This window comes from Gossypium raimondii, chromosome 13, assembly GCF_025698545.1.
Source record: "Gossypium raimondii isolate GPD5lz chromosome 13, ASM2569854v1, whole genome shotgun sequence".
In the NCBI taxonomy this organism is placed as follows: domain Eukaryota; kingdom Viridiplantae; phylum Streptophyta; class Magnoliopsida; order Malvales; family Malvaceae; genus Gossypium; species Gossypium raimondii.
The window spans coordinates 14,224,470-14,238,360 of NC_068577.1; the positions used below are offsets into that span (position 1 = coordinate 14,224,470).

Here is a 13,891-nt window from a genome sequence, read left to right on the forward strand (position 1 = left end):
TAAATAATATTATATATTATTTGCATTAGGTTATTACCAATTTGGTTAATTCGGTCAAATGAACATTATCAATTTGTTTTTTTGATATATTTTATACTTGTTTTAACAAAAAAAAAATATAAATTTCGGTTAATTCAGTTAACTGACCAAATTAATCGAAATATTTTAGTTTGATTAATTTTTTTGAAAAAATTTGGTTTGGTTAATGGTTAAAATATTAAAAATTAATTCAGTTAATACTAGTTCAGTTCGGTTAATCGTTTGAACACCCCTAGTTACAGGTACTTGTCGTAGGCCTGAAATCGCGTAAAAACTTCATCAAGGCAAGGGTATCACGATATCAAGGCCTTGGTACCGCGATACCCTCACCAATACTAGGACCAAGGCATCAAGTAGTGGTATCGCAATATTCCCCTAGGGTATCGCGATACCAAGCTCTTAGTATCGTGATATCATTGTCGTCAAAAGACAAAAAATGACACCAAGAGCAATTTTTGTCCAACCGAAGAACCAATCAGAAGAGGTCCGTTCTAGGGCATTTTAGACGTAAAATTGGGACCGAGATAACTGCTTAAATTAACCAAAATTTGGCTGATACAAAGGACGCCACATTAGAGTTGTTTTAGCTTAGGGTTTCTTTAGTTTTTATTCCTTTTCTTCTAAGGTTTCTTAGTTCCATCTTTGTTTTGTAGATTTATATATTCCTAAAACTTTTCTTCTTTTTTTCACTGTTCTTGTAGTAAGCTAAGTTAGTTAACATTGTAGCTTAGGTTTATTTGCACTTTTAGTCCCTGTACCTTGCTTGTAATGACATTTTCAGTTTTATTTTAATGTATTTCAGTTCCTTTTACATTAAATCTGTTAAAGCTTGTTCCTTTTATGTTTCTTACTTTATATTTTCTTGTTTTATGCTTCTTTTACATTTCCTTTAAGTTGCCTTACATAAAAATCCCAACTTTTATATTATTCTCAAGCTTTTCTTTAATGATTCCATGTTTATGTTCATTAAATTTATTTTTAGTATGAGTAATTAAACTTTTAAGGGGATTGGTTGATGTAGATGTGGTGAGCTAATTTTTGGATGAGAGACCAAATCATAATAAATTGGGCTAATTTGAATGAATACCTAGGCAAGTGAGATCGAGAGAAGATCCCAACTTTTATATTTTTCTCAAGCTTTTCTTTAATGGCTTCTATGTTATGCATTTTTATGTTCACTAACTTTATTTTTAGTATGAGTAACTATACTTTTCAGGGGGTTGGTTGATGGAGATGTGGTGAGCTAATTTTTGGATGAGAGACCAAATCGTAATAAATTGGACTAATTTGAATGAACCTAAAAACTTAGGATTGATGACCTTAAAGGAATACCTAGGCAAGTGAGACCGAGAGTAGATTTTTTTTAAGCACCAATTCGTTAGTCCCGGGTTAACTGGTGAGATTGAGAGATAATCCACATTAATTTGTTTAACTTGGTAAAATTGAGACCGAGAGGTAAAATGGAGCCATTTAGGAGTTTAGGCGATTTGGATCCCTAATTCGAGGATGAATGAACCACATCGAGATCAATCAACCACCATTTGTTATATATTTGTTAATTTCATAATTTAGCACATTTTACAATTTAGTCCTTGATAGCTTGCTTGTATATTACTTTAATCTTTCTTGACATTACGATTTGCCATAATATAATTTTCAGCAATTAGTTGGTTAGACTCTCTATTTTGTATGCTTGTAAGTAGAAATTGTTCAATCTTCGACTCTTTTGGGTTCGATCCTTGGAATACTCTAGTGTTCCATTGTAACACTACAAATATTAGAACTGACCTGTCACATTTGCAGACACTTGATTCATCGTAAACCAATTAAAAATTTGACCAAGGCAAGTGTATCTATCAATTAATAGTATAGCTATAGTGAGCAAAGATATCATTCCCATGAAGACTAAAAGTACTAGTAATTACCGTCTTTCTGTTATTTAACTGATAAATTCAAATGATTGATTAAGAACTAAAATTAACTAAATTAATTTCTAATGAACACGAAAAAGAAAAATTCAGGAAAATAATCGAGTAAACAACCAAGAAGCGAAACAATACCCAGGAAATAATTCACTAGATTTCATCTGTCATCAATCTAAATTATGTAATTTCTTCACTTAGTATCTTGATCCGTAGAAATCCTTAAATGATGCTAATATCTTTCTTCAAGAATAAGAGCAACTAACTCTGGGTTGATTAATTAAAATTTCTTTATAATTAAAAGCCCTATTATCACATTAACTTGATCTATGGATTCCCCTATTAGATTTGACTCTAATCTGATAGATTTATATCACCCTATTTCTACGATTGCATGCAACTCCACTCAATTACGCTAGATCTACTCTTAAACATGGTCTATTCCTCCTCTGATTTAAGCACATCAAACATGGATCAATAGTCTAGAAATATTAAACCATGAATTAAACACACGTAATTAAGAACAAGATCTAAGTCTTTTTTGCGTAAAATAGAAATCAAACAACATAATTCATCATAGGGTTCATCTCCCTATTTATTTAGAAAATTAGTTCATGCTAGCAAATAAAACCATCCAAAATACAATATAATCACAAGAAACAAAGAAACTCATAATAAACTCCAAAGAAATCAAAAGGGAATCTTCAATCTTGATGGAAATCTACTTCTAGATTGGCTTCAATGGTGTTTTTTGAGTTGTTTTCTTGAGTATTCTATGACGACTCACTCCTATCTTCATATTTTTGTCATATATATGTCTTAGAATGCCCAAAAAACCTAAAAATCATATTTTTCTACAAGTTTAGAGTGCAATTCACAAAATCGACACGGCCTGCCACATGGCCGTATGACAGCCCATGTGTCTCACACGGCCGTATGGAATGGTCCAGCCCATGTGGCTTTTGTAACTCGCTCCAATTTTCTGGTTTTCGCTCTTTTTGCTCCCAAATGCTCTCCTAAGTATAAAAACATGAATTTAAAGGATTAAGAGCATAAAATTCACCATTAACATCGAATAATCACCCAAAAATACATTAAGAATGAGACTAAAACATGTGACTTTTAGCACCTATCAAATATCGCCACAATTAAGCGTTTGCTTGTCTTGAAGCAAAATTCTCAACCTATATTCAAGTTAACTTATCTCAATTATTGTTTCCATTGATAATGTCTTAGGATAATTTACAAATAATCATGCATTGTAAATTTACACTAAAATGACACTAAATAGTACAAGCAATCCAAATAGAGAATTTTAAGCTTTAAAAACATTAGAGATCTGCCCTATGTCAAAAATTACTTGAAATTCAAACTCAACAAGAAATAAAATCCTCACTAAAGATTCACTCAAAGCACTTAAAGTGTTTAAGGTTAAGGAATATGCACTCAACAGTCGAACGAGAAATGTTTTTACCATATGCTTGCTTGGAAATCAAATCTCCACCACTATAGAATGAGATGACACACTAATCAAGAGTTCCTTATAAGGTTGTAATGGGGCTTAGGTTAAGGGTATGAAAAATGTTAGAAAAGTTGGTTATAATTGAGAGCTGAGTTAATAAGTTACCAAACTAGAAAAAAATCAAATGCTGAATTAAAAGAATTTACATCAATAAGAAATAAAGAATAAAATGAGCTTTTCAACACAATATGAAACTAACGATCCAAGCTCAATTACTTTTTTTCTTTTCATTTTTTAGTTTTTTTATTGATTTTTTTCCTTTTTTAGGAATAAAGTAAAATTCAACAATGCAAATGATGAAACATAGTTAGGAAACTAACCAAATCAAATCTTACGACATATATATGGGTTAAAGGTTAGCATCAATGGGTTAGAAAAAGAATGTGCTAGGATCAACGGGGTTTACTAAGGGATAATACAACAGGTAAGCTAATTAAAGGTTAGGTCGGTTAAACCGTATGTGCCTATATCATCTTAGTACACCAAATTAATAATGTGGTCTCGACATGTATAATCGAAGCAAGTTCTAGAATAACAAATCAAGTTGACATACCCACAACCAAAAATAAAATGAGCACGAAAAAAATGGTCTATAGGCTCAAAAGCTCACAAAAAAATATGGTTTTGATGTCAAACTTACAAATTTAAAATTTAAAGATAATATTTCAATTTAAGGAGATAGCCTAAACTAATAATTTCTGCAAAACAACTTATCAATAAAAATATAAATAAAAAAATGCACAAAAGTCCACAAATAAATCCCCAAACAGAGTCAATAAAAAAAAACTTCAATTAACAAAAATTACTCCAATAGTAGCTGTGAGAAAAATACTTAAAAACAAACGACAATTCAAGGATTTTATTGCATAAGTATATAAAAAATCTCCCTGCACTTAAGATGTACATTGCCCTCAATGAACAAACAATTATAAACAAAATAAGCAAAATATCAGAAAGGAGGGAGAGAACTAAAACTGTCCTGAATTTGGATGAATTCACCAGAATAGTAAAAACCAGAATTGTGGGCAATTCTAAATGAATATTTTTTTGAGTGAACTAATAAGAAAATAGACAAAAATAAATAAGATACGAAGATTACAAACTAGAAAAAACAATTTAAAAAGCATAACAGAGGACAAAAAAATGCATAATAAAATAAAATAAAAGAATAAATCTAGAAAATAAAAAATAAAAATAGGGCTTGGGGTAGAGAGGAACAAAAAAACAAAAAAAACCAACTAGCTTTAAAGACTCACACGGCCGCGTTGAATCATCCAGACTGTGTGTGATTCAAAAATTGAGAAAAATAAGCTCTGAAACCACATGGCCTAGGACACGCCCATGTGTCCAGGCCGTGTATTAGGCTGTGTGAGGTGTTCATTCATTTCTCCCACGCTTGTGTGCGAGGCCGTGTGGACCACACGCTTGTGTGACAGGTCGTGTGTCGCACATGGGCATGTCTCCAGCCCGTGTAACTCACTTTGCTTGTGTGGGTTAGATTAAAATTAAAAAAATAGCCCTAGTATGCATACGGCCTAAGACACGCCCGTGTGTCCAAGCCATGTGGATCACCCTAAACCGTCCGAACCTTTTTTAATTTTTTTTTCAATTTTTTTAAATAACATGGAAATTAAAATGAATAAATAAATAAAATAAAAACACTCGGGTAACTTCCCAAGAAGTTCTTATTTAGAGTCTAAGCTTGACTTCGGTTTTCAAGCTAACGGTTAAGGTCGATCTTGGAGCCAAAACTCCTTACTCTCAATGTCACTATTACCGCCAAAATAATGTTTGAGATGAAAACTATTTACCTTGAATGTGTTGTAATCAAGGTGTGTTACCTTAATGATTCCATATGGAAATACGTTTTGTACCACAAATGGGTTTGACCCTCTTGACTTAAGCTTTTAAGGGAACATTCGTGGATCTGACTTGTCTAGCAGCACTTTATCCCTAACTTTATATTGGTTCATTCTCTTTACATGCACACTATGGCGTTTCTTAGTTATTTCTTTGATCGTTCTTGGTTTCTCATTAGGCTTTGTTCGTCATTGATCTAATTCATTGAGCTGCACCATTCGCTCTCCACTCGTTCCTTAATTTTTATCACTTTGAGATAGATATGGTTCGAACACGTATTCATTAGTAAATTCCTACAAAGAATGTCGAGCCACGTGATCACTAACATTAACAGAATAACGAGTATCATCTCGCTCACTGGGAACTCTAACAAAATCACGTGCTTCAAGAGTAACCTTTTCATCACCTACATTCAGTACAAGTTCACCACTACCCACATCAATAACAGCTCTAGCAGTGGCTAAAAAGGGTCGACCTAAGATCATGGGTACCTCAATATTCTCATCCATGTCCAATATAACAAAATCAATAAGGAATATAAATTTATTGAATTTAACAAGTAAATCTTCAATAATACCCCTAGGACACATAATTGATCTGTCAGCTAATTGAATATTCATCCTAGTGGGTTTTGGTTCCCTAAGACCAAGTTGTTTGAACATTTTATAAGACATAACATTTATGCTAGTCCCCAAATCAGCCAAATCTTTTTCGACATTTAAACTACCAATAAGACAAGGAATAGTAAAACTCCCTGAATATTTAAGCTTGTTAGGTAGTTTATTTTGGAGAATGGTCGAGCAATCCTCATTAAGCTCCACAGTCGACAAGTCGTCTAACTTCTTTTTATTTTTTAACAACTCCTTTAAAATTTTTTCATATTTGGGCATCTACGAAAGAGTTTCAACAGAAGTTAAGTTAATATGGAATCTTTTTAAAAGATCAAGAAATTTACCATATTGTTTTTTTATACGGTCTTGCTTTAATACTGCCGGATATGGAATTCGTGGTTTCTATTCTTTAACCACCGACTTATGTTATTTCTTACTTTCCTCAACCCAATCATTTTTCTCAACAGTTTCTAGATTCAGCTTCTTTTTAGGCTCGACTAACCCTTCCATGCTTTTAACAGTGAATGCGTGGACTTGCTCATTTAGGTTAGTTTCAGTGTTACTAGGTAAGCTACCTTGTTGTCTTTCTGAAACTAATTTAGCAAGCTATCCAATTTGATTTTTCAAGCCCTTGAATCGATGCTTGCTAATTTTTTAAAGCTGTCTCAATGTTTTGAAATCGAGTTTTAGACACTGAAATAAATTTAGCTAACATCTCCTCAAGGTTTAGTTTCTTTTATTGATGATAAGGTTGCTGAAAACCTGGAGGGGGTTGTGACATTTGATTTCCTTGACCACCCCAAGAGAAGGTTGGATGATTCCTCCATCCTGGATTATAATTATTGATATAGGGGTTATTTTGAGGTCTAGAATTAGTACCCATAAAGTTGACCTGCTCTTGCTCCATGTTAGAACCGAAGGGTAAGCATTCTAGATTAATCATCCCTGCTCCATTCACATCACATTGTACTACCGAATTCACCTGCTAAAAAAATTTAAACCATAAATTTCCTTACTAAGAGCTTCAACCTGATTTGCTAACATATAAACTACATCAATATTAAAAACACCAGATTCTTTAATCGGTTTCATTCTCATGACTTGTCGCTGATAGTTATTCAGTGTCATCTCCTTAAAAAACTCTTAAGCTACTTTAGGTGTCTTATTATTCAATATTCTGCCAGTTGTAACCACAAATGTAATCCATGATGAGGGCACCTGCTCAAAAGATCATTAAATCTCTCCCATGCATCATATAATGTCTCCAACTCAATTTGAGAAAACAAAGAGATGTTGTTCCTCAACTTAGTTGTTTTTGCCGGTGGAAAATATTTTAACAAAAATTTCTCAGTCATCAAATCCCAAGTCGTGATAGAACCACGTGGAAGTGAATTCAACCACTATTTTGCCTTGCTCCTCAAAGAGAATGGGAACAACTGTAAGCATATGTCATCATCAGAAATGCCATTAATCTTCAATGTGTCATAAATCTCTAGAAAGTTAGCCAAATGAGCATTTAGATCTTTATCTTGTAACCCATCAAACTAGACATATTGTTTTATCATTTGAATTGTGTTCGGCTTTAGCTCAAAATTGTTTACAGTAATTGTCAATCTGATGGTACTCGATTCAGCCCCAATCAGAGTGGGCTTAGCATAATCAAACATAGTACAATGAGCAAGAGGCTGTTGATTATTTTAATTATCATCCATTGTAAACTCTAATTTATATAGAGTTTTTATAGTTGTTTATAGCACCCTTTTACTTTAAAAATTATTTTAATTATCATCCATTGTAAACTCTAATTGGGTGAATTTTGTTCATATTACGAAAATGGGAATGATTTAATAAAGTATGCAATTTTATGCTTTTATGTATTAATTTTGTGCATAATTTAATTAATTCATGCCACATATTAATTTTCCTCTATTTTAATGTTGTAATGGAGGCATGGAGTTAAGAATGTATGAAGCTCATTTTTATTTTGCATGGATATGAGACTATTTCTACCCTAGTTGGACAACAAAAGCATGCAAGTTGGGTTATGAAGTTGTCACATTGATCCAGTTAAAGATAGTTTAAATGATGGACAAGTCTAACAACTATTTAGGTCATAAAATTGTCCAAACAAGGGGGAGAGGAGCCCAATTCAATAAGAACATATGAGTAGCCCAAAACTCAGATTTGGGAGATTTATTCAGAGGTCCCTACACTTGGAAAAATTTAAAAATCAGCATACCATTTTCACCCTTAAAACCATCCACCTCCTTGCTTGATTCATGCATGAAAAAAAGCATGAATTAAGCAACCAACAACCTCCCTTCTCCACAATTCATGGTTGGCCAAGAGTGAGAAACCTAATGGATATTCAAAATATTTTTAGTAAACCTCTTAGCCATCCCTCTACGATGAATATCACCCTTGATTTCCCATTCATTCATTCCTCATCTCTCACCCATCATCATTCAATAATCCTTCACTTATCATTCTAACTTTCCTTTCCTTCTCACGCATAAACAATCCCATTACCCTTAACTAGCAATTCCTTGAGAAAATTCTCTCTTGGCTGGCCACCTCGAGGAGCATCTTAAGAAAGAGCAATTAAGAGGATCAGAAGAAGCCACAGCGATAAATTTCTTAAGGACTGTCAAAATTACTTCAGAGTTTTTTCTTTCTTTAATATTTATTGTTGTTCAATATGTTTGCAATTTGCTTTGATTTTTTTCATTAACAATGATAGCTTAATTTTTGTTTAGCTAGAATGATTACAATAATTTGATGAAGTTCATTTGATTTATGTTCATAATGTTCTGTGCCTCAATCGATCATGCTTTCAATTAAAATCATGCATGTATTTCATTCATTAAAATTTGATTGAATGCATTAGAATTAGTGATCAATCGTTGCCAAATGACAATCAATGGACGTGATAATTGGAAGGTGCATGTTTAATTTAGATCCTATCCCGATTAAATTAAAGGTTCGTAATAACTCGAGAGAGCTCTATTACCTTGGATATCTTTTAGATTTGTGTGATTAATTTGTTTCAAACCTAATCCGTCCCTATTACTTCACATAAAATCTAAGAAACCCTTAGTTAAATATGATCATGATAGTATACATGTTTTTCTAAGTAAACGATTTTGAAAGGACTTAATGTTGGTTTTAAAGTTCGTGAAAGATCGAGTTGCCATGGAATATTTTCCGAAACATTTTGAGCCTGATGAGAATGAACCAAGTCAAATGATGTAATTATTCTAGCCTATTCGTGTTATAGTTGTTGAATCTTGTGAATTTGTAGCTAAATCCACCTCATACATTTTTATTCATCACATTTAGGTTAAATGCATTTAGGATAATTTTGCATTTATATATTTAATTTTACAATAACCAAACGAAATTATTGTGTTTTTCTCACCAAATTGTTAAACTTTAATTTTGCAAGCTATTAATTAACATATACAGTCTCTGTGGAGAAGATAACTCTTATACTTATTACTTGATAATGAATGTGTACACTTGAACAAACCCCATCGTTAAAAGTTTTTGGTGCTATTACTGTGGACTATTAATTTAATCATTATTTGTGAAATTATTTCTTACAAGTTGGGTTTTTTATTTTTATTTTTTATTCTTTATACTTCTGTGATTTTCTTTTTAGGTCGTCATGAGTATAGATCAAGTCATCGATTTACTCCTTGTAGACCCTGAAATCGAGTAGGCATTTAGACAAAGAAAATGGAAAAGATTAGGCTAGAGATAAGCCATAGAAATGGACCTTGAGAATCAAAACGATGTTCAAGGGAATGGAGCTGCTAATGTTCGTAATCAAATCTTTATTGCTGATGATAGGGATCGAGCTATAAGGCAGTATGTTGTGCCACGTTTTAATGAGTTAAATAAAAAAAATTAGGATACCGGAGGTCGAGGCGCCACATTTTGAATTAAAGCCTATGATGTTTCAGATGCTTCAAATGGTAGACCAATTCAGTGAAATGCCCACAGAAGATCCACATCTTCACCTTCGATTATTCATGGAGGTGAACAATTCCTTTAAGATGGCCGGTGTAACTGAAGATGCATTAAGATTGGATTTTTTTCATACACATTGTGAGTTCGAGCATGAGCATGGCTTAATTTGTTTGCACCCAATTCAATTTCAACTTGGATAGAATTAGCTGAACGCTTTCTAGTTAAATATTTCCCACCTAGCAAAAATGCTAAGTTGCGGAATGAGATCACCACTTTGCAACAAATGGATGATGAATCCCTATACAAGGCATGAGAAAGATTTAAGGAGCTACTTCGTAGATGCCTTCACCATGGGATTCCACATTGCATCCAGTTGGAGACATTTTATAACGGTCTCAACGTACACACAAGGTTGGTGATAGATGCTTCTGCGAATGGTGATCTCTTATCGAAGTCTTATAATGAGACTTAAAAAATCATCGAGAGAATATCCAATAACAACTATCAATGGTTGACAAGTCGAACAACTTTAAGAAGATTAGTAGTCAGAGTGCATGAAGTAGATGCCCTTACTTTCACTTTTAGCTCAGGTATCTTTTATCTCTTCAATATTGAAACAGTTTACTACTAATGGTTTAAATCACATTGTAGCTCAACCACCGAGTCACTTTGATGTTATTTCCTGCGTATATTGTGGGAACGGTCATTCTTTTGAGAAATTTCCATAAATTCTTGAGTCAGATTATTATGTAGGAAATCAACACCAAAATAGAAGTGGATAAGGACCATAGTCCAATTCCTATAATCCTTCATGGTGAAACCATCCAAACATCTTTTGGAGTAACCAATGAGCTGGATCCAAAAACAATTACATACAACATAGATCAAATCAACCTCTTGGTTTCAATCAAGTTCAAAAACCACTTGAAGTTGAACCTTTCAATAATTTGGGGAATTTGTTGAAGGCATATATTGCTAAAAATGATGTCTTGATTCAAGGCCAAGCAACAACATTGGAGAATCTTAAAAATCAAGTGGTACAATTAGCTAATGAGCTTAGAAGCAAACTCCAAGGTGTTGTACCAAGCAACATAGAAAATCCTCTACTAGCCGAGTCTTCTAATAATCTTGAGAACTTATTAAAAGCATGCATGACGAAGAATGATGCAACTTTGAGAAATTTGGAGAACCAGATGGGGCAGTTAGCCAATGAAATTTGAAATAGACCACAAGGAGCTTTGTCCAGTGACACGGAGAACCTAAGAAAACTAGGTAAGAAGAATTGCAAAGTGGTCACTTTATGAAGTGGAAGGACTTTAGAACTCGAGGAAGTTGAGGATTAAGATGAACCTTCCAATAAAGAGGAAAATCAACCAACAGTTGAAATTCCTACACTAGATAAGTCATATTCTGCAAATACTGAAGAGGTAACATCTAAACTAGTGAATTCTGATAAGCTAACCCCTTTGTTAGATGCAGATATATTACCTCGGAAGAGCTATCTAGTCCAAGCCAAAATTCCACAACCTCTATATCCTCAAAAACTCTAACAACATAAAAAAAAACATGATACTCAATTTAAGAGAATGTTGGATGTGTTGAAACAACTACATATCAACATTTCATTGGTAGAAGCTTTCGAGAAAATGTCAAAATATGTGAAAGCTATGAAGGAATTTCTGTCTAAGAAGAGAAGGTTTGAAACTGTAACCCTGACTACAGAATGTATCCTATTCTTTCAGAACAAGTTGCCTACTAAGTTAAAGGATCCAGGAAGTTTCACCATACCTTACAATATTGAAAATACTATTGTGGTAAGGCTTTGTGTGATTTGAGATCGAGTATTAACTTGATGCCTACTTCTGTGTTTAGACAATTAGGTATTGGTAAGGCCAGACCGACTACAGTTACAGTCCAACATAGGGATCGATCTTTGGCATACCTAAGAGGAAAGATCGAGGATGTCTTGGTACATGTTGATAAATTCATATTTCCTGTTGACTTTATTATCTTAGATTTTGAAGCAGATAAAAAAGTACAAATCATCTTAGGGCGGCCTTTCTTGGCAATTGACAAGACAATAATCGATGTACAGAAAGGTGAACTCACCGTGCCAGTTCAAGATGAACAGGTGACCTTTAATGTAATCAATGCCATAAGATCTTTTGATGAGGTTAAAGATTGTTCTACTGTCTCCAAGGAGGATCCGCTAGTTCCTGAAAATTTAGAATACAGTGACCCATTGGAAGGTATTTCATTTGACTTTCCACATCAAGATGCGGATGATACATGTTTGGAAGCTAAATAGAAAGGACTCAGTTCAAAAGTTCAGTTCAAATCATTAGAGCTATTGTCACATGAGTACAAGCAACCCAACCCATCAAGAGAAGAGCCACTTGAGTTAGACTTAACGATTTGGAAAAGGTAAGTAGATTCTAAAAAGTGTTCAATCAATGGACATAAGAGATTGATCTAATCTTGAGTATTTGATCTTGGGAAACTTAAGTCTCAATGGTCAAAAGCAAGGACCATTTATCCTATCTACAACATTTAGTGGGTACGACTTGTATCATAGAATGAAGTTATAACGAAAAATAAGCTGATTTTGTTAAGGACAATCATGGGTAGACAAATTTGTGTTAATGATAGAAAGTTAAGGAAAGCAACACAAAAAGACCATCTCTCGCTGCTATTATTTTATCAAATGTTGAATATAATTGTTGGGCAACATTATCTCTTCTTTTTAGATGGATATGATTGGTATGATAAATGGTTGTTTGACATTGCCTTTTTCAGTGACAATCATCAATAACATTGAGGGAGTTCTCTTCACTCTCTGATTTGTTAATTTATTTACAGTTATTTCTCTCATTTGAATAAATGACATGCTTAGAAATTATTTTTTCATGAATTAGTACTTCAAATTAATTATGTCTAAGGAGATTGGAACTTAAGCGACACCATTTGTGACCCCTCCAACCTTAGAAATTTAATTTGATGTAAATTTTCAAGAAGAAATTTTCTAAGTAGCCCAAAAGAAATTTTTTATTTTGTGTTTAATAAGAGGGTCAAGTTGGCCCAAGTATTAATCAATTTATTTTTCTGGTTTAGTTTAATTCTTCAGTATAGAAAATAATTGTAGTTTGGGCTAAGGGCTCATAACAGTGATGAGGAGAAAAATATCCAACACTCGCTGCCCCTTCCTTTCGTCGCAACATCACTTCCCCACACTGCAACGATCTTGGAAAAAAAGGGTATGACACAAATTAATAAAAAGGAGAAGAAATTCTTTTATTTGTTTTTTTAGTATTATTTTTAGGATATTTTTATTTACTTAGGGATATTTTGTTTTATGCATAAAATAAATTGAATAACTTGCAAACATGAATAAATTAAGCTAAATGCCTCTTCTCTAATAAAAAGCGAAGTAGTGTAGTAATGTGAATGAACATGTCTAGGATTGGATTATCAAGAAAGACTTGATACTTAAGCAGTCTTCATGACTCACCTCTCTTTTCTTGCTATCCTATCTGGTGTTCAGTTCTCAGTCATTACTTTGTTTACACAATGAGGACATTGCTTCTTTTTAAGGAGGGGGTAAGGCAATATTTGCATGAATTTTAAAATTTTCTTAAGTATGACTCAATGTTTACACATAAGTATGCTGAAATAAAATGATGTTCAAATTTTTTTTTCATAAGTTAGCTCAAATGCAAATATGATTTATGATTTTACGTAACACCCTATACACGACCTGGTTGCCAAGCCCGAATATCAGGATGCCACACCACCATCTCATGTCATACTCATAGCAAATTGTCACATTACTAAGAAATCATCCTCCTTATCAATGATCCTATAAATTTTTAGTCAAACATATATCAATCATCATTAGAACATGCCAAACATACTTTAAATAAACTTATAATAATTAAACATGGATTTGGACCACTTAGCAAAATTTC

At 33.1% G+C, this 13,891-nt stretch overlaps 1 protein-coding gene and 2 non-coding genes across 3 annotated transcripts; 2 read left to right on the forward strand and 1 right to left on the reverse strand.

The window, feature by feature from the left end:
• The first annotated feature begins 7,154 nt into the window (after positions 1-7,154).
• LOC128036255 (small nucleolar RNA R71) lies at positions 7,155-7,261 on the forward strand. The gene has a single exon (XR_008193053.1). It is a non-coding gene; the product is annotated as a small nucleolar RNA R71 (small nucleolar RNA).
• Positions 7,262-9,726: 2,465 nt separating this feature from the next.
• On the forward strand, positions 9,727-12,234 carry LOC105781392 (uncharacterized). The gene is made up of 4 exons (XM_012605934.1): positions 9,727-9,824; positions 9,868-9,994; positions 10,892-11,127; positions 11,799-12,234. The coding sequence occupies exons 1-4, from the start codon at positions 9,727-9,729 to the stop codon at positions 12,232-12,234; spliced, it is 897 nt and encodes a 298-aa protein (XP_012461388.1).
• LOC128036411 (small nucleolar RNA R71) lies at positions 10,177-10,283 on the reverse strand. Its single transcript, XR_008193208.1, has one exon. It is a non-coding gene; the product is annotated as a small nucleolar RNA R71 (small nucleolar RNA).
• Positions 12,235-13,891: the final 1,657 nt, after the last annotated feature.